At 37.9% G+C, this 20,722-nt stretch overlaps 1 protein-coding gene across 2 annotated transcripts; it reads right to left on the reverse strand.

The window, feature by feature from the left end:
- Nucleotides 1–4,320: 4,320 nt before the first annotated feature.
- LOC131331387 (uncharacterized) lies at nucleotides 4,321–18,856 on the reverse strand. Of its 2 annotated transcripts, none has more exons than XM_058365308.1 (23): nucleotides 18,464–18,856; nucleotides 18,301–18,377; nucleotides 17,508–18,122; nucleotides 16,024–16,151; nucleotides 15,738–15,809; nucleotides 15,498–15,632; nucleotides 13,960–14,078; nucleotides 13,571–13,876; nucleotides 12,856–12,943; nucleotides 12,674–12,779; nucleotides 12,470–12,583; nucleotides 11,657–11,820; nucleotides 11,415–11,535; nucleotides 10,466–10,690; nucleotides 9,863–10,053; nucleotides 8,806–8,973; nucleotides 8,624–8,729; nucleotides 7,929–8,066; nucleotides 7,490–7,651; nucleotides 7,210–7,410; nucleotides 5,817–6,011; nucleotides 5,661–5,732; nucleotides 4,321–4,655 (listed from the first exon to the last, which is right to left on the reverse strand). In XM_058365308.1, the coding sequence occupies exons 2-23, from the start codon at nucleotides 18,346–18,348 to the stop codon at nucleotides 4,503–4,505; spliced, it is 3,627 nt and encodes a 1,208-aa protein (XP_058221291.1). In that variant the 5' UTR covers nucleotides 18,349–18,377; nucleotides 18,464–18,856; the 3' UTR covers nucleotides 4,321–4,502. The 2 variants fall into 2 exon arrangements, with proteins under 2 accessions (XP_058221291.1, XP_058221290.1); XM_058365307.1 differs by having other exon boundaries at nucleotides 18,301–18,371; nucleotides 18,464–18,760.
- Between the last annotated feature and the right edge of the window lie 1,866 nt (nucleotides 18,857–20,722).

The raw sequence follows: 20,722 nt of genomic DNA on the forward strand, positions 1-20,722 counted from the left end.
TCCACGTGTGTTTCGTTACGTTAGGTTACATTACATGCTTTGGATGCCGTGAATTGGAATTCGGTCTAACACTAAACCTAGACGGCTCCACGGAACAAATAGCTCAATTTTCTCGAATTCTTTTTTTTTTTTTAATTATTAAATGGTGCGAGAATAAAAACCATATTACCCTCTCAAAAATTTTGATCTTTGTTTAAATGTGTATTAGTTAACTCTATCGCAAATTTTATTTAGAATTTTTGCCAAATTAATTGAGATCTTTAAATTGGTAGAAGAAAATTAAAAGGAAAAACTGTATCTTGAAAATAGCAAGACTTTCGGGGGAGAAAAAATGAAAGAAGACATAGGCAGCATTTTTTCTAAAAATTATGAGATCATGACATTGTATCGCTAAAAATTAGAGGTTTTCGGTAGGCAATAAGTTTTGAGAAAGAATTAGTTGTTGACAAGTCATTAGTTGTTTCCACTAACCAATAAGTTGTTGTCAAATGTCAAGTTATTTCCACTAACCAGTAATTTGTTGCTTAATGTAAACAACAAGCTAAAATGTTATAACTTGTTGCTGAAAATTGTTAGTGGAAACACAGCCTTAACAAGGGATTGGGAGGTGTTGCCAAGCAAACACCCCATGCTTGCCAGCAGTGCAGAGCGCATTTGGACCGTACATCTCTGCAAACAACGATCCGGATTACAAATAAACTTTTTTAGGAAAGAGTTAAAGTTTGATTTTAATCTGGACTGTTGATTGCAGAGATGGACGGTCCAAATGCACTCGGCACCACCGTCAAGCGCAGAACTGCTTGGCTTGGTAGGGTCCCAGCAGAGGCAAACCCACATTGGGGCACGTGGGGCCACATGCCCCACGTCCTTTTTTTTTTTAAAATACCCGATTTTGTATGTGTGTGTGTATATATATATTATATATTGTCGAATATGAGCTATAATGCAATGTTTGGTTTGCTGGTTTGGGAATGAGAGGGTGTGTGTGTTCGAGTCTCCCCCCACTCTCCTTTGTTTTTTTTTTTTTTTTTTTCAAAATCCACTAAAAAATAGTGCATATCTTGGGAGGAAAATGAAAAAACAGAAATCTTGCACTGCGAGTGTCGTTTATAAGCCACACCATTGGTCCGACCTATCCTCCCACAGGCAAAACCAAGGTTTCCCCTACTCCCCAACGTCACTGATCATTTGTGTAGTACTCAATATGAACCAGAACATTGCATTTGTAAACTTTTGATTCCCGAAACTTGTACTTGTAGAGTTAATAATAGAAAAATAGATCATGAATATGTGATAATTTTGTTTTAACGCATATAGTTGAGGTGTGCAAGTTTGCCCAAATAGCTTGTTATTAAAATACATATATACTTTAAAATTGTTACTTTATAATGAATTCTAAAATTATTTTGGTGTAAATGTGTTTAATTGTAACTCATATAGTACGTCATTACAAAGAAAATTGGTACATTCACTATATCAAATTTCTGGATCCGCCACTGAGTCCCGGGTCCCCTTAATAGGGCCAAATGACTCCACAAGTACCAATAACGTCCATTCGTCCCTATTCATAATGATTGTCGGCAAAGGAGTCCCATTATTCAGGAACCTTCCTACGAAAAAGTTAGAACTTAGAAGTACATTATTCAGCACGAAGTCCGACTTGGGAAGGCAAATCCAAATGCTTTCTCCCATTGTGTCTTGGGCCAAACTAGTGCGGTCCTCCCATTATGTTCCGAGATGGCCTTCATTCAAATGGTTGGCCTTTTCGTGGTAGTGAGAGATTATGCTACCAAGGACTTGATATTTCTCCGAATCGTATGCAACTGAGTCGCGTGGCCATTTGTTCTTTACTTGTCCTTTTTACCTCTTTGTTCTTTACTTGTCCTTTTTACCTCTTGTGTTTTGGCAACAACTCTTGAACAAATGTGGTTGCTCCAGAGTGCCTAGGGGATTGGCAGGAGAAATCAATTGGGCAGTACAACATGGAATTGGTCATTTTATTAGAGCTGACTGCTATCTTCATAACCTCCTTGTCTGCAACTATCGAAATCTTGGGATTTTTCTAGCTCAAAAGTACCGATTGCCTTGATCTCGGCCAAGAGCACAAGTGCAATTACTAAGAAAGTACAATCACAAAGAATGAAGAGAATCAAAAGACATGCTCAAGAGAATATTATTATACACAAGTCTGAGTACATTGCTGGTAGCCTCTTCCTTTTATAGAGAAAAAGAGAAGCATAGCCTAGAATCTAGGAAGGTTCCTAAAAAACATCTAACTTACATTATTACACATGGACATATTCACATGGATTCCCTGTGAAAGTTTCTCACAGGTACTATTACATTATTACAACAGACAAACAATTTTACCACTCCTTACAGAAAAGAAATGACTGAAAGTAAAACAACAATTATTCTTGCCACTTTACTTTATCTTCGTTTCACTTCACACTTATTGCACACAATACTTTAGACTTGGAATAAAACAGCGGGCACATGATGATGGCGTTAGTCTGAGTATTACTGGGAATCATCCGAGTCCTACTGTCGGAGTCAGACTCGGTAAATTGGATGGTCTCGATCTCTTTCATCTATTTCCCATTGGTCACGATGAACATCCAGAAGATACCGAACATTCTGACGCCACATACTCTTCTGGATATTCCTCATTAAACTTCCAATTTGATGTTGCCCTCTAAAGGAGAGATTGGGGAACGTGTCCTGGATTAACAGTGTTGAGAGCACACATGGTCCATAAGAAACATGGTGTGGTATGTTGTTAAGCTTGTTTTGTAGCGGTTCTGTGTAATCTTGTTTTCGGAATTATTAATATTTTTTTTTAGGACTCTCACGGCTATCCCTTGTTCCATGTTCTTCGTCTGCTAGTTCTACTGAATTAGCTCACCCTACACATACAAAAGAAAAAGGAAGAAGAAAAAACTAGTCATCATTGGGTGGTCAATTTGTCGAGCTCATTGTTGCCTTTCTGTTTGGTTTCCAATGAGTTTTGTTGTTTGTTTTGATAAATTATGACGTATTGTTTTGATTATTTCCTGTCTAACGCAAGGGAAAGAAAGAAGTGTTTTTTTTTTTTTTTTAAAACCCGGAAACCTGTAGGTGCAGTGGTGCGTATTATAGCCGTTAGTGTTTTCAACGGATTCAAATGAAAAGTTTCATTTGAATCCGGATCGTTGAAAGCACTCACGGACGGCTAAGATTTGCCCTACAAGGCAGACTGTAGGATCCCCGGATCTGTTTTTTATTACCGAATGTTCGGGCCAACTTGGACACATCTCAACTAATTCAGGGGCATTGAAGTAAACGACCGATCAAAACCCTCCAGTGGCCCAAGGTTTGAAGTTTTTGAAACCCGTGGGATTCGAATATGTGACCTTAAGACAAATGCTTGTTACTTTTCTCATTTTCATTTGGCCAAACCATCGGGTCAAAAAGATTGGGACCTAACAATTGGAGTCCATGTCCCTAAAGAAGATTTCTTTCTTTTTTGGTAACGAGAGAAGATTTAGCAAATAGCGACTAAATTTATTTAAACAATATAGGAGTAGAAAGTACTTCCACGACTTGATTTTAAATTTTGGTTCGTCTTACGCCAGCTCCGAGGGTTGTGTTTGCAAGCGAAAACTAATGGAAACACAATTTTAAATAGTGCATTTATCAATAGCTGGAAATAAACAATAGGAATGGAAAAAATAAACTGAACAGATTATCGAACTGTATCGTATGGTGTCCTTAAAATAGATTGGCCACCTCACCAGAGGTGTTGAAAGATACCATCAACATCTGTCTCCCAAGATACAACTCTGCAATGTCGTAATGTCACCGCACTCGGCTGTTCCAACAAGAAAAATTGCCCATTTCATTCCTAAGCAATTAAACTAGCAATTGATACAAAAACATGTGCATAACTCTTGGTGTGCAACTGAAAAATATGGAAGGTTCAACGCCAATTTCGTTCATGCATTCTCCCTATATGAAACTCAGGTACCTCTTGGAACGCAAACCCAAATCCCAACTTTAAGATTTATATACGCAATATTATTTGAATCTTTGAGCAATGTGGAATGGACATGACTTTTTACCTTCTTGCCTTCCACTTTGAGAGAGAATTTCTCATTCTTCTCTCAATAGTAGTATTTGTTTATTCATTCAATGGTTTAAACCCCTTACTTAAGAGTATCTCAGTCCAAGCCGGTCAGTCCGGGTTTTTACTCCTGGATTATACAGGAGAGGAGAGGTTACAAAATGGAAGGTATCCAGTTAGTAGCTAATATGAAAGCAAATTTTGGCAGCCAAAGGGAATAAATTTTGAAATTTTGGACGGTTGATTTCGAACTAAGCTGTGAGGGTAAAGAATATAAAAGAATGCGAGCATCATTCTATATTGTTCAAAGATTACATATGCACCATACAAAATTGGTATGCCTTGTTCTTCTGACTTTGGTAGTAAATCACATAATAACCCTAACATGTACAAACAAAATTCAGTAGTAGTACGTGCTTCCCTTGTGACTTGGAGCATCTCTGCACAGCATTGACTGAACCTCAACAATTGTTTTGGGGGGCTCAATGTCCTTCTCTTGGAGGGCATTCCCCAGAAGCTGCTGCATCTGAGATGCAAAAGTATCATCCAGAATCTGCAAAACATAGAAGGGGGACGGAATCACGCAAGGGGTCTAAATCTAGGACAAACTGAAAGGAGAAACCAATAAAAGCAATGAATACGACACTTTTCTGATAAACATGGCCTAATGATTGTTCAACTTATCCCTGCATTTTCTGGGGATTGAAGCAGCCTTCATCATCCATATATTAGTTTGTGTTTGGCCAAATCAATTGATCAGGCATTGGAGCCTCTAATTACAGAACCTTTCAGCATTTGAAATCCGGGGAAAATATTGACACACCAACAAATTTAAAAGTCGTTAATCAGACAGTGGGACCGAACAATATTGCGTTGTCACCAACAAATAAAAAGTTGCTAATCAGTCAATTTTCAAACACCCATGTTTCATACTAACCCAACAAAGTTATGGTCCCTGCCGCTATGTGAGATTTCCTTTCCCCAATATCTGACGGGGCTATCCACTACAAAATTGACGAGACTATTTACCAAGTGCGGCAGGTTAGTTTGTTACTTCCCTAATTGGCCAGAAATTTGGTACGTTTGTTACTTCAAAATTGGAAAGTTGATCGTTTTTAGTTATATTATTACGTTGCAACACAAATAGTGGACGGCGGTTGGGGTTATATGCCGCTAGGTTATGTATGAACTGCGATCTTTTAAAGCACCTTAATTTGTTTCTAAATAAAAAGCACCTTATTTCCAACAACAAAGAAAAAAAGAACTCCCGACTTTAGATGCTTTTCCCCTCAATCAAAGCTCCATCGCTCCCGACATGGCAGAGCCACTGACTCGTGGAACCCTCTCATATCAACCAGCATGTTCAAGTCATTTTTATCCATTGGTCCTCGTTTTTTTTAAAATTGCCCAGAGGCCCCACTAAAAATGGAAAGTTCCACTTATTTTCTTATGATTGCATGCATTTGACCCCACTGCCAAAAAAATCTTAACTACACCCCTGGTTGTTTATGAACCACCAGCTAAAGAGGTTGAGTCTCATATGTCGCTATATACTTACAGAGACAGCAACTCTTGAACCTTTGTACCACGATCTATTCTCTTTCCTGTTCTCCAAGAAGCTCAAAACATCCTGTGACAACATAACAATCTTCAAGATCTGCAAAAAATATTCAGCTGGAGTGTACTAATACTGGCCAGAGGCAAATTAACTAACCTGCCCCATACGATCCCAATACCCCCGACAGATCGAAATGAAAACGTGACTCTCAAATACAGTATGGAGGTGATTCATTGTGCTTGTCAGCTGGTCCGTCAGTTGCTGCATTCGATTTCTTACATCCGAGTCCACCACAGTTTCCTTAGAATCTTGGAGTATCTTCTTCAGTTTTGTAGCATTTTGTAACCTTGTCTGAAGCACAAAAAGGGAGCCAGTTAAAATATAACAAAGAACTTAAAACCGGCTTCAAGCTAAAAATGTATATTCATCAAACGAAGGAAACTTGGTGTGCAGCACATCACAAACAAGTTAGTTGTACTCTTGGGCTGTATTTGGGTCAAGAATGGAGAAGTAGAAGGATCTAAGCTTTGTGAGCTGCTAGATCCAGTCTTATACTTTCTTTCATTTTCCTTACCCAAATACAGACTAAAGGAAATTCCTTGAGCAAAGCTGTCTCAGTTGGTGTGCGGCATAGGCTTCCCCAATGGAGGCCATGGTTCGAGCCCCACGGGGGGCGCGTTTGGAATTCAAGGCTATGGATAGCTCTGGATCCCCTGTTGACTAACCCACTAACTCCCCCAATCCCGCTGATGTATATCACTGTGACCAAAAAAAAAGTGCGGAAGCAGGTTTCCCACTTTAAGCATGGGATTCTAAGTTCACTAATTTAACTTTTAGATATAGACAACCATCCATATTGTATCTAGAAATTCTCACATTTTTCTTTCAAGCATTATTGATTGTTTTTTTCCATTACACCAATGATCTAAAATGTTTCTAGGAACACTGAGGTGAGTAAAGTGCCAACGCGGTGTACCCAAGTTAAACACTGGATCCTCACAGCGCAAATTCAAATCTTAGGATGTGTGGTTACATATGTGCCCATGCCAGAGAACATAACCTGATGTGTGGGTCTTGTAGTAAAAAAAAAAAAAAAGAGAGAGAAAAGAAAAGGTACAATGTAGTCTTTATTACCACCCATAACGTATGAGGCATGAATATGCAGTTACCATCTAATGTTTGGAGTCATTTGGATTCTTTCTCCACACAAGTTGGACTAAAATCAAACCAACTTCTGCTGACTAAAACTTCAAATTGAAAAACTTAATTTTTAAGCAAATTCATTATCTCCACGTTTCGAAAAGTAAACCCTAAATTTCCTTCCTTCAGTTTGTTTATCAATTTGACTCCGAAGTGATAAACTCTTAAGAATACAACTTGACCTCATATGAACTATAAAATAGCTATAGACCCATTATCCTATTTTTAGATACTTCTTAGTTGGTTTCATGGATATGCACTAAGAATTATATCAAAATTTACGAACATTTATAGTATATAAGTTATATAACCATAGTCCAGCACATAGCGTCGCCCTGATGATACTCACATTTTCTGCCACCTTCTCCACAACCGCTTGCAAGTAGTTTCTGAATTTTGTCCTCAGCATCACGGTTACTTCACTGAGCCTCTCTCCAGGGGCTGTGGTGCCTCCATCAGGGATGCAAGAACCCCAGGACTTCAACTGATATTCTATCCTTGGCCGCAAAACATCAAGCATCCTCTTCATGGAATTCAAAAGGATTCCCAGCTGAAAGAAAAACCACATTTCAGGCCAAAGAATACGAGTACGAAGAAAAATAAGAGAGAACTTGATAGGAGAAACGCACCTCATCAGGGACAAGATAGGGGCACACGGACCGTTTTGCAAGCTTCTGGACATATTTTAGACCAAATTTCTTGGGTGTCAAGTTTTCCTTCAACGGTGCCAAGACGTCTGCATACTGCTTCTCTAGGGCTTCCACAATTGCCTTCTCTACATCAGCAATAGCCTGTTCATAGATATACCGTCCGATCAAAAAATTAAAGCCATCATCCACTCTGTACCATAAAAAAAGACAAAATATATACCCTTCCCACTTTGTTTGTCCATTTTTACTAGTCCTAATATTTCAAAAAATATTCCATATATCCTATTTTGTTCTTTTATTGATTATCTGGAAAACTTTTTCTATCAGACCTGATTGAAATATGGGGAAAAAGTTTCAAAAATTATGCACAAAAGTACATTATATCGAAACGGGGGATGAAGTAGGCAGTCCGACATACGTTCTCCAAAACAAAAGTGTATTCTGGCCAGCGACAGATAATAACTTCATAATCATTCAATGTTTCTTTCAGGCGTTCATACATCTCATCAACAAAAGGAGTTGTTGAGTGTTGTGTCCTGACTCCTGACCACTTAACCTGCAAGTAAATACATTTCTTCAAGCATCAGTGCCAAAAATGAGAAACAAGGGTTTGCAAAACTCTGTGGGATGTAAAAAAATTTCTACAGCTTCCTTCAAATTATCCTTGACAGAATTATATTGTCAAAACACAAAACAGAGAAGTTGGAAAGAGAGAAGTTAAGACTTGCCCATTGACAAAAGGGAGAACTTGGAAAGAGAAAGAGAAGTTAAGACTTAGCCATTGACTAGTGGCAATAGGCACTTTGTAAACGCATTTAAGCAAAATCAAAACAAACCTTCTGGACAGCATAATCATGATTAAGTAGAGCCCACCATATACTCACGATAAGGTACACTTTCAATCATCCAAAAATTTAAGGCTAAAAAGTATTCCAATCAACAACAGGTCATACAATCCTTATAACTAATGTTCAATCGAATAGGAATTAGTATGTGTATACAGTGTATTACATAAATAATGTCACTGCATAGCAATTGTTATCAAGACGCAAGTTTCTGAAATTGCTTTAGTACGTGTATTACATAACTAATTTCACTGCATAGCAAATGTACCTTATCTAATTTGCATGTCTCGAGCAATGAAAGGCGCTTATCTTGAATCCAGAGCATAATATACAAATGGAACAGTTCTTTTGCATCAACTCCACCTTTGACAGGACTAAAATGAAAAACAAGGTCAACGGAAAAATATAGGAATTCAATATTAAGGAACAGGAATAGGACCAATTTCTTACTTAATATTCCAGCTAGAAAGATCCCTTTGAAAATCAGCAGTGGCGATGATAAGTTCTGCTACAGGAGGTGAAGGACCCGTTGGAGGGCAGGCAATTAGAAACGAACGCAACCTGCTGCAGAGTTCTGCGCTGTATATAGCCGCGGAAAGATTGGGAAGATCTATGAAACTGCAACAAAAAAAGAGAAGCAAGTTTTAAACATTTTCACAAGATTTTTTCAAGTTCGAATATCATTAATCAACTAATCAGAAGGCCGAATATTTTATTCAGTTAAGAACTTTCTGATTGCATGCCCAGAACTGACAGGAACATGTTTCATACATCAAAATCAGCCTATGAAGACGTTGAGAATTTCAGAGCACATTCTACGTCTGGTAGGCATTCCTGCACTGGTTATAGTTATTACAAAACTATTAGTCTTGAAGTGAAAGCCGACAAAATTAGTTGTGTACTACAGATTGATTTGTCCAGATCTCAAATTAACTAAAAGTGGTTCTTTGTGAGTTACAACTCAGGTTTTCCATCCTGATGTAATAGCTTTCATGTGGCAGAGAACATAGATGCCTTTAGATTCGCATATATGTTCTTTTTCCATTTGATACGAGGGTGCATATGTAATAGATGACTAGATGAGTGACCACCTTTTCTGGTGTTATCAACTAATATTACTTGGCATGTTACAAAAATAAAAAATAAAAAATAAAAATGGATTGACGACAAGTAATTCTTCACATAACAGACCATGAAGTGTTACTCATCATGGAAGTGCATGTTTCTTGAGTTCGGAGAGACTTTAGAAGTAAATGACCAATTTCAGTGAACAGGAGTAATAACTTAAACAACAGGGAAAAAATCCCGCACCTCAAAAAAATAGACATGAAAATCAAGTTATTTCAAACAGCTTCTTCAGTCATGAACTAAGTCAAATCCTCAAATTAAAAAAACAGTCGATTATAGAATATGAGTTTCGCAATTGAAGGACAAGCTCCATGGCCCAAATGAAAAGATGAACTTTTTCTCAAACTTCACATACTGTTGACACAAGATGAACATTTACCTAGGGAGTACATGTTGACTGTGGATCTCCATGTCAGTGAAAATCTCATTCCTGATGTGGAGGCACAAGGATTTCATTTTTTGGTAAGCAGAAGTCATGGTGAACGCATCGATCAAACAGCCTTCATTGTTACCCGTAACAAACTCATCAGTCTCAGTCAAGTGCCATCTAGATCTCTTTTTTGCAGCAGCCTGGTAATACACAACCACTAATCTCAAAAATGACAGCCAATCAAGGTGTAAGCAACATCTGAGACGGTCTTTTATTCACCACTGACACACAGTCCCACACCAACCATAGTTCATTTCTATCTATATTTTCTGAAAACTCATTAATTTCTCTCCAAAACTCAACTTTCCTTTTAAAGTTGAAGAAGTTATATTTTAAAATAGAATGTCAACTTTATATGAATCACATTAATTACTCAAATCCAATATATATAAATGGATACGGATCTCCCTTTGCTGGAAGAGTCTCCACATAAGGAGAATCAAAATTGGGTCTCCATTTTAGAGGTCAGAAGTTGGGTTGAATATGCTCTAATTAGCAAGATGAGAAGGTGTATTTTGCACCACATTTTATACAAGTGTCCGTTTGACAAACCTGAAAATAGCTGTATAGCTTATTCTGTGCCTCAGGAGACAGTATATCCTGCAAAAGGGTAAACAGCTTCACAGCAGGCTCCAATACAGGGGCTGCAAGTCCAGTTGCAGGCTTAACAACATCCATGATGCCAGATGGGACTGATTCGTCCAAAGACTTGTAGTTCTTGAACACAAGAGCAAGAATCTCATTTATTTGATCCTCAATTTCTCCCAATATTCGGTTCTAGAAAATTACGGGAAAAACATAATGTTAGGAGATACAAGCAGCAGGAATCATTCAGTAAAACCACTAATTGCATATGCACTAACATTGTACTTGGAAACAAAAAAAACCCTAGTACTTATTCTTCTCTCTATGAAGAAGGAAGAAGGAAAAAGGAAAAACAATATAAGATCTCCGCAGTCAGCACACCGCATATCTCTCTCTAAGTGTAGCGTCTCTCTGAAACAACAGCTCAGGGAAGACCACCCTCTCTTTTTATCTCTTCATCAGTGATCTGTTCTGATTTTTATCTCTTTTTCCTTTCTTTTGTTCTCCCTTCCTAAAATGTTCTACAAGAGTTCAGTTTTACATGATATCCGCCGATTTCTCTTTGATAGCAATCTGTTTGTGCTGATTGTTTGTTTGCCGCTTGTCAAGATTGTACTCCCGAGTCCCTTGCACTTCTTTTCTTTTAAAGATAGTAGATCACCAGTTGTTAGGGTTATCTATTCTGGCGTTAAAACTTCTATAGCTATTGTTTGGGCCAACTCTCTGTTTATCGTCTGATAGACAACTTTGGTCGGTAATTATCTTACCATAGACTAGATCTGGAAAAAAATTTACATCATCAAACAAATGAATTCCCCTTGATGTTGTTTTATTTCTACACATAAAAATAGTTAAATACTCCTGCTACTATGACTAAGGACAAAAGTTTCATTTTGGACTGAAAAAGCAGTTATACCTCTTGATGACTCAATGTACGCCGACTGTTGCCCTTCATAACTACAGGGTACAACAGATCGTATACCAGGGTGAGACAATCTGCAGTTGGTGTTGCCACATCCATGACGTAAGAAAGATACCTAAAAGTAAGCATCAGAGAAGCATCATTACTCAAACTGGCTAAGGAACAGGAACAGAAATTTGGTCATAAAATGCGTATTACATGGCCATAACATTATGGAAGAAAGAAGATGCCTTTACCTTAGCCTTGTATAAGCATCTGAAACACCATAATACGATGCAAACTCAGTCAGCAACCATTTCCACGGGCCATGCAGCAGCAAATTTCTTTGTTGAAAATGCTGAACTTTCATTGCAACTTCTAATACCAAGTCATATGCCACCGTTTCTGCAACAGAGCCACACTACCGACCAAAACAAGGACAGGCAACAAAATCAGTAGTTACTTTCGAGGACACTGAATGTTGCTAAAACCATACTGTTAAACATCTTAAACAACTATTCCTTACATAGAACAAAAGATAGACATTAAACGCAGCCTTTATTACCGGTATAAATTTAAGATCTGCACAAAAACCATAAATGCCAATCTTCGGCACATTGGAAATGTGATATTATGTCACACTAGTGCGTACATCTGTAATTTCTTGATTTGATGAAGAAAGTCGAACATACTTATACAAGATACAACTAAAATTTCAGTATCTAAGAACATGCCCTGTACTCGCTACGTCTAAGACCCATTGAGCTATTGAGAATCTTTGTAGAGAAGATGCGGCACGAATGCATACATCACACCAGTCACAAAAATCACTTATTAATTCATCAGAAAAAAATCACTAAAGAGTTAATCTTAACTATGGAACCAGATGATAGGACACAACAATGTTGCACCATGTTCAAAAGTATAATTAGGAGGAAAAACAAGGCCAAAGAATGAGGATGCTTCATAAATGAATTGGAATTTTGCAACTACAAACCTAGAGGCTTATAGTAGTACATTACAAAATAGATGACTTGGTATGACATCATTCAGAGGGAAAGGATACTCACCTTAAGATTACTATTTTCGTCCAAAATTGTAGAGTAGTTAATGAAAAGTTGTAATTTTCCAACAAGTTCATGTTCTGGTTCACGATAAATAGACCACCATCGTAGCTTATCACCCTACAATGACATCAAAATAAAAAACGGTTCATAAAAATCCCTCATTAACAGCTAGCTTTGTAACTAAACTAAGGATTTGGAGAGCTTTACCGGATCTTCAGTGATAGACGCTACTTGAGCAAGGACGCGACCGAATTGTTTCCCTTGGGAATCCAGGACTTCAACAATTAGATCATCTCCTAGGCTGTCTGGTAGGCTGTAAAGGTGTCAATACCTTCGCCAAATAAAACAAGATAAAAACAGATGCAGAATAGCATGAGATGAGCGCATACAATACGTGGGTTTCGCCAGATCCAGGTTGCATTCGAATTGCATCCTCGTCACTTGAACTTTTTAGCCGTAAGAAGCAAGAATATGTCTCTGACAACATTTTAAAATAATTGCCTTTAGTTAGAGTTGCATGGAAATACATAGTTATTAGCATTCAACGGGCTTAATAAGCCAAGAATCAAAACAAAATTGAGTTAACTACAGGAACCAACTTTTATTGATCAATCGAGATCAACATTATATGCCTATTTCACTGTTCAATAATGCCATAATAACAAGAGCATCTCCTCCATAGATTAAAAACCATGCAAACCCAAACACCAACTGTAAAATAGTAAGGCTAATTAATGTACCTGGCTGTTTTGTTTGGGGCACATGTTTTCAGAAAACTGTTCATAAAAACAAAATACTCATCATTTTCGTAGTGTATTTACTTTTTTAGGACAAAAGGGCTTCAAGAATTTGGAAACTCCCCTAAGCATATTCCAGGAATGGCTTCTTTTTGAATATCCTTAAAATAAGGTTCGGAATCTATCATCCGAATGAGCATTTTTATAATATTTGAAAAACTAATGTAAAGAAGCAATCAAACAGAGTTAGCAAAATTCAAGGTGTTTGATCTACTCAAAAAAGGTACATCATAGCTAAAATTCTTACCAAACACAGAATAGGTGATTTAGAAAGACTGTAAATTTCTGATGCGTAGGGTCCACATACCTTGAACAACTTCACGAGAAGACGAATTGCTGCGCAGAGTTGTTACGCCAATTTTCAGGAGTCCAGAAACCTGTTTCACATACTGAGCACTGGCCTGAACATATGCCAAGCTCTGGCGCGGAAGGGAACCATTTGGAGGAACACGAGGAACAAAACGGATTTTCCGAAGTGCTTGCCACCCAGTAGAGAGTGTTGATTGTAAACTGTAAAACCGATATCGGACAGCGTCCATTTTTATCTTCGGCGCCTTGAGGGATGAAAAAGTGCAGCCTTTTGGTGGGTCGAGAGCCATTTTCACCTTTCGGACTGCATACATTAGTCACACGTAAGAATGGTCAATTTCCATTTTTTCTTGGTCACAAGGTCCAAGATAGGAAATGAAATATTACCTTGCACCTTCATCTTTCCAACCATTTTCTTAGGTTTTGGGGCAGTTCCCTCGCCAACAAGTTCAGAAGAGCGCTTTGCCATTAGTTCCTCCTCTGACTGTAATAGCACTTGTTGCAGGCTGTAAATGCAGGATATTGAGACACTAGAATCAGAATAAATTTTACTGTCTTAGACTAGAAAGCGTGCGCACCCCATTTGCATTATTTGAGAATAAACACCAAACAAATGCGCCATCCGTATATATGCAGGACTTACAGTTACAGGAACACACACAACACAATCAAGCATTTCAATTCGAATACTAAACAGCTACAATATGTCACAATAAATTTGGAATTATACTGTACACAAACAGCTACTTATGCACAATATTAGATATAATAACTTGCACCTTATGGATTGAAAACTCTACATCAGGTGTAATATTTTCCACGACTAATTTGCTCCCAGGGAATTAGAGTTTAGAACATATGCAATAGCCCATATGGTAAGTGCAAATGGAATACGTGTGAGATGAACGTAAAGGTTGGACAGAATGCGCACGTAAATGATTCGGAGTTGTGAAGAATATGCTTCTTACAAAAAGCTACAAAGAAACTAAAAACAGAAGGAATTAAGATAACTGATGTAACCACACCTAGCAAAGCACCCAAGTATTCACCGCTATGGTAAACAATGTCAGGGCAGGGTTACGTGTCAGTAAGATATAATACGGGTATTGCATCATGCAAGAAGCAACAAACTCCGATGGAGGCGGTAACACTGGTAAGATAGCAAGGGTAAATTCTCAAACAACTAAGCACCTACAGAATCTCTTGAATAATGACTTTCCCTCCAAAAGAGTAGCATTTTTTTGGAAAATTTAAAAATACATTTTGCCCAATTCAATGTAATTTTCTCCCCCTCCATCAGCAATTCAGCTTAACGAATCTAGTATTTTTGGTTCCATATCAAACCAAACTGAGCCTTAAGTCCCACTAAATTGAGGACAGCTACGTGAATCCGTTGTCCCCATTGAGTTTTGTCAAGGGCATCATGTTCAGTGATATCCAAGAAACCTAGGCCTTTTCGAACTATCACCTCTACAATCGATTTTGGTCTACACACCACTAAGTGCTACCATACACCATAGCTATATTATTCATCCTAAAATTGTAAAACTACTTCAAACAATAGTTCTGCTCCATGAAGAGTTTCAGTTATTGTTAGGTTCCCTATTACACCGTCTGCAATTCTTGAAAGAGTATTATTCTGAGATATCAATGCTGTTTTTGGATGAGTTTTTGAGAAATTTTTGAAAACTTTTTGGGGTTATGAGTGGAGAGAGAAATGAGTGAATGGAGAGAGATAGAGAGAGAGAAATGAGAATAATGATTGGAGATAGGGGTAATAAGTGAAGAGTAATGATTGAAAGTAGGGGTAATGAGTATTTTTTGAGTTGGAAATTTTTTTTCAAAAAGGAAACCGAGCAAGGCACAAGAGAAATTGCAAAATGATAGCATTCTGGCAGCAAGGAAAAGAAAAAACATGAACTCACCTAAATGAGTTGCGCAATAGTGCACATTCATTTTCCAAGAACATCGGAGCTTCCATGCATTGCTTTGCCCATGCATGAAGGCACAGCCGAACACATGCATCATAAGCAATCACAGCATGCCACGGCCCTTGTGCACTGAATTTGATTAAGAAAGCATATAAGACAGTTGTTGAAAGAAAAAATAACTAAGAACCAGGAAGTCAAATGAACACAAAACAATCTACAATTAGCAAGAAATACCTGGCATGAAAGGTAGGGAGGCGAGCTGGGACTAAACCAGAGGGTGCAACACCTTCTATAACAGTGGCACTCCTGTAATACAAACATAATACCTAAGTCCAACCTTTAGCAAATAAACTCAGTTATGAAAGCATGAAACAAGTCACAGCAAGGGTCTAGCTTATTTGTATATTCCAGAAACTAAACTCAAATTCATTTGAATTTTTTCACCTATCGGAAAAACCGTTCTCAAGAATAACAAAATATGGCAACTGAAACAAAAAAACCAGCGCAACATTTTACAAACCTCACGTGCTGGTCAGAATTCTTTTGTCCAGTACTATCCTGTGGTGGTTCAACCTGAGGCTTGATTTCTCCAGTAGAACCACAAAAAGGAGGTGCACTGGGAATTTCTTCATCAATAGCACATGAATCCTGCAAATTTGTTGGATACTTTTAAATGAGTGAAGTACCTTTATATACACACCATGAAATGGTCAAATAGGAAAATGAAAGGAAGAAAAAAAAAAACGTAATGCTTCTAAGGCTTATTTTGTCACTTGGAGCATATAAGTATCATTCTGGTGTTTAAACATTAGATGAAACTGATATATACGCAACTACCCACACCCAATTTAGGACCCATGCTATGCAGCATATTCATAGAGGTGACACCATTCTATGGCCCCAATGTGCATGTTCTAGAGTCAAGAAAAACGAGCAAGACGTTGACCCTTTTCTGGAGGACTGTATGTGATATTATTATTGGTCGTCTAGGGAAGACAGATTTTGAAGAACTTGCCTTTTTTTTCCAAACACGGGCATTACATCCACACCGACCCCCTTCTCGTTCCACTCTAAATACTTTGGCTGTCTAAATTTAGCTATTGAAAAGCATTAGTTTAAGTTGAGCTAGACCAAAATCCTTACCACTTACCAGTTACCAGCAAGTCATTCTGATAAATTTCTACCTAAGTGGAAGGGAGTGGGCGAAAGGTCACCGAACCAGTTGAAGATGTAAAAAATAACTAGCTGGCCAAGAAGGATAGCTCTTAACTGCCAGCAAAGCTGTTATTTTACGGAGCAGATACTCCAGAAAATACGAGTGCTGAAAAAAATTAATAGGAAGGAAGCAATGTCTCAAGCAGAAATTTCAAACAAAAAAGCTGGAGTCAACTTGAGATGAACTAATCTCAGTACCAACAGCCAACGCCAACCAAGTTCAAATTCCAACACTAAATATTGTACCAAGACTTTGTATTTGAATTTCATTACCTTGGGAATAGAAGATCTGCACAGAACAATGAGTACACAAGTTTCAGAACATTCAACTATACGGCTATGGGAAGCAACTCAACACCCAATTGGGGCATTCAATTTCTTCACCATGACCAATACCAGCTCAGTTTGTCCAGTACATACTGATACTATTATCATGCAATCGAACTCTAAAAGGAAGAATTACATCGAGCCGATTCCATATCCGCTAACTTCAGTTTATCACTTAATGTTTCCAAGAAGATTGTTCAATAAACGTTCGAAAGAACAGACGCTTAACATGTAACACACGTGCTCGGACATAAATGAACCTAAACAGCCCATTAATGCTTATTCTAACCCACAATCAACATGAAAAATTAAGAGCACCTCAACACAGGAAAAAACTAACAAATTAGAGCAGTATTTTCAGCAATACCCAAAGTCCGCATACAAAAACAACATCTGAACACTCGCTAATTAGATCACCACTAAAGTAAACAAATAAAAAGAGGACTTAAAATGAGAACAGACCTTTACTCCAGCACTTTCCGCGTTGATCCGAGAAGGAACACTCGATGCATACCCCTCTGAGGCATACGCTCTCGCATGGGGCCCAGCTCCATTGTTACTCCTCACTTGTGTGCTCGAAAACTCCGAGCTCGCAGCAGAATCAGAGGATTCATCCTCAGTATAACCATCCCTTCCAATCGGATACCTATTGGCTCCCCTCATCAGCCTCTCAGCCACATTCCCATTCCCTCTCCCTATTGTTTCCCTAGATGAAGTAACATCATCGGAATACACTGATCCACTGGCGTAAACAGGTTGTTGCCTCTGAGCAGAACCGTAGTATCTTTGTGCAGCTGCATTATTAGTGGGAACTCTATCATCTTGGGGGGAAGAATCGAGGGAGTATCTCCCCCCGTAAACCTCATCCTCCGAATCGGTGGTCATATCGTTTTCGGTCGCGGACCGACTGTCATCCAAGTCGTCGCCGGGTAGGGTTTTAGAAACTGGAACTACGCCGGATAAGTGCCCGCTTCGAAAATTCGACGGCGGAGGGAGGCCAATACCCCGACCGGCGCCGGGTCGGAGCCGGAGGTTCGACATTGAATAAGGAACTTCCTTTTTCTGATTCACAGAACTCTGTGTTTCAATTAATCAGACAAAAAAAATGACCGTAATAAGAAAACCACAGAATTTCAAGAAATTTCTTTAAAACAACAATATTCAAAACCCACACCGACACATTGGACATGTAGAGCAGTAGACTCAGTTTCACACACACACACGGGAGTGAAAGAAGAATGTGAAATAAGGAAACCTCTCTGACCCATCGAAGGGCACTGTTGTCGAGACCTTCTGTGAACATTGTTGCAGAGGGAATTTACTCACCTGTAACTAGAAAGTTCAAAATTTTCAGACAGTGCAAGTAAGTAATAGATACGATGGGATTTTCGTACGGTAAAAAGTGATACCAAACTCACATATCAATATCCCAGTTCAGAAATAGTAAGGCACAGTTTCTTCTACCCAAAACACCGCAGAAACACCAAGCACAGAGATTTCCCTCTTTCCTTAGTATCAATGCAGGCAATGTAGGAAAAGAGAAACTAACAGAAAGTTTCTGACACAGAGAGAGTGTGTGTGTGTGTGTTCTTGAATCTGATCTAGAGAGAGAAAGTACAGAGGAGAGAGATCTGTTCAAACTGTGGACGAATGTGAGGGGAGAGTAGATTTGGGGTTCAGTAGGCAGAAGAAAGCAGGAAACCGAAAAAAGAAACCCATAACCCCTTTTTCTTCCAGCTATTTACTACTCCTACAGTAAAAAATTAGAGCTGATGAGAGAGAGAAGTGTGTGCCCAAAGCTCTGCTGCAAATTCTCTCTCTTAAAAAAACATCCCTTTTTTTTCAAAACTTGATTAAAAAAAATGTCCGGTCCGGTGGAGCAAACGATGTCGTGGGTATACGAGGTGGGCGTGTAACGACGACGTCCTAACGGCAATTTGGTTTCTTTTCTACTGGTAATTACTGTAATTAGCTTAATTAATGGAGTATATAGTGGAAGTGGGGCCGCGAAAATCGAAAATAAAAGCGCATAAAGATGCGGGTACGTGAGTCGAACGTTGGAGTCGGGGGGCTGCACATGGCGTGGTGGGCCACCACTAGCCGCCCGCACACCCCCATAATGCTTTTCTTTCTTTTTTTCTCTCTCCTGCTTACGCAACCCGGGTTTGGTCGTCTGTTTTTTGAAATTGTGTTGCGCCTAGACTTGGATCACAGGAGGTGATAAGCTCGGGGAATTGATTTTCGCACCCCGTTTCGTCGCACAATTATTTAAGGGATGTTTTTGCTGACCTAAAAGTTGTAGACTATGAGTAAAATTTTTTTGTTTTGACTTTTTGCTTATAAAATTTTCGTATTTGTTAGTTTTGCGTCAATTTTTTTTATATAATCTTAGTTCTTCTCGAAAAATCAAAAAAATAAAAAAAAATTGACTTTGACCCAATTCTGTTAGGAAAAAAGCCACAAAAAGTCAGAATTTTTCTTGGATATTTTTTAAAAATATTGTGTAAAAATTATAATTTTTTACTTTTCTAATTCCTCTCGTCGATACGAACCAAATTATACACAAAAACTTAACAGGTAGCAGTACTTCTATTTTAACTTTTCAATTACACTCAATCAAAAAAAAGTGATTTAATTGATGTAGGTAGTAGTACTTCTATTTTAAGAGTACTAATGGAATTTTATCAAATTTCCATAATTGATTTTTGGAAAGGGAGCATGTATTTAGGGACACTCTAAAATAAAAGATGGGACTATCAAAATGGGTGAAATGGAGTAAATTTTTTTTCGATGTACTTGAATGAATAAAAAAAAAACTGTAGTATATAAATAGAAATACAAAAATCAAGAGAATTGATTTATGCACTTCTTTTTTCATCATTCAAGTTATTTTTTTATGCTATATATTTCATCAATGTACTACTATCATATTGTCAAAAATAAATTTATTGATATCAAAATCACAAGCAGCTCAATCATCGTCTGTAGCTTCGGTGTGATGACACGTGTAATACTGTTTTTTTTTTTTTTAAATATTGCTTCGTTGTTGTCAGGTTCGTTAATTCCATTTTGACGCCTGTTTGTTTACTGGCAAGAGCATATTCTAGAAGTTTTTAATTTTGAAAATTTTTGAAAACTGGAGGCTATCTGGATGTGGGTTTTGATATTTATTGAGAAGATGGCCCACCACCCAGCTTGTCATGGACTCATGGGGGCCAACCCCTGGCAAAACGGCTGCCGAAGCGCTGCACTGGCATCCAGTAATTATTCCGTCACTCCCTCATACTCTAATACCTTATTTTCTCACACATTTTTACGGGGTTGCGGTGTCCAATGATATTGAATAATTTTCATATTGTTATCTATAATTAGAGGTTGTTCGGCCTGATAAGCTAAGACCCCGTTAGTTTAAAATTTTTGATTTTGAATTCTAATCATTATCTTATTTTTTTTTAATCATTAATTTTATTTTTTTCTCTATCTCCGTCCAATCATTATCACTATTTTCAATCATTATTTTATTTCTTTCTACAATCATTATCTATAAACTCAAATTTAAAATCCCAAAACGAACGGGTTTAAATGACTTTTTTTTTGTCCTTATTCAATTGTTTTTTTACATTTGTTAGTTTTTTGTCAACTTTTTGTGAATTATTGCTTTGAGAGGAATTTAAAAA

This window comes from Rhododendron vialii, chromosome 6a (genome assembly GCF_030253575.1).
Source record: "Rhododendron vialii isolate Sample 1 chromosome 6a, ASM3025357v1".
In the NCBI taxonomy this organism is placed as follows: Eukaryota; Viridiplantae; Streptophyta; class Magnoliopsida; order Ericales; family Ericaceae; genus Rhododendron; species Rhododendron vialii.

What these genes read in the sequence shown, in the direction of transcription:
- LOC131331387 (XM_058365308.1), bottom strand. Translation starts at nt 18,348, where the DNA reads ATGTTCACAGAAGGTCTCGACAACAGTGCCCTTCGATGGGTCAGAGAG. An exon ending in AGTCAACATGTACTCCCTAG is followed by an intron (nt 8,974 to 9,862) that starts GTAAATGTTCAT and finishes TTTTTGTTGCAG; the next exon opens with TTTCATAGATCTTCCCAATC. An exon ending in CTTTCTAGCTGGAATATTAA is followed by an intron (nt 8,730 to 8,805) that starts GTAAGAAATTGG and finishes TTTTCATTTTAG; the next exon opens with TCCTGTCAAAGGTGGAGTTG.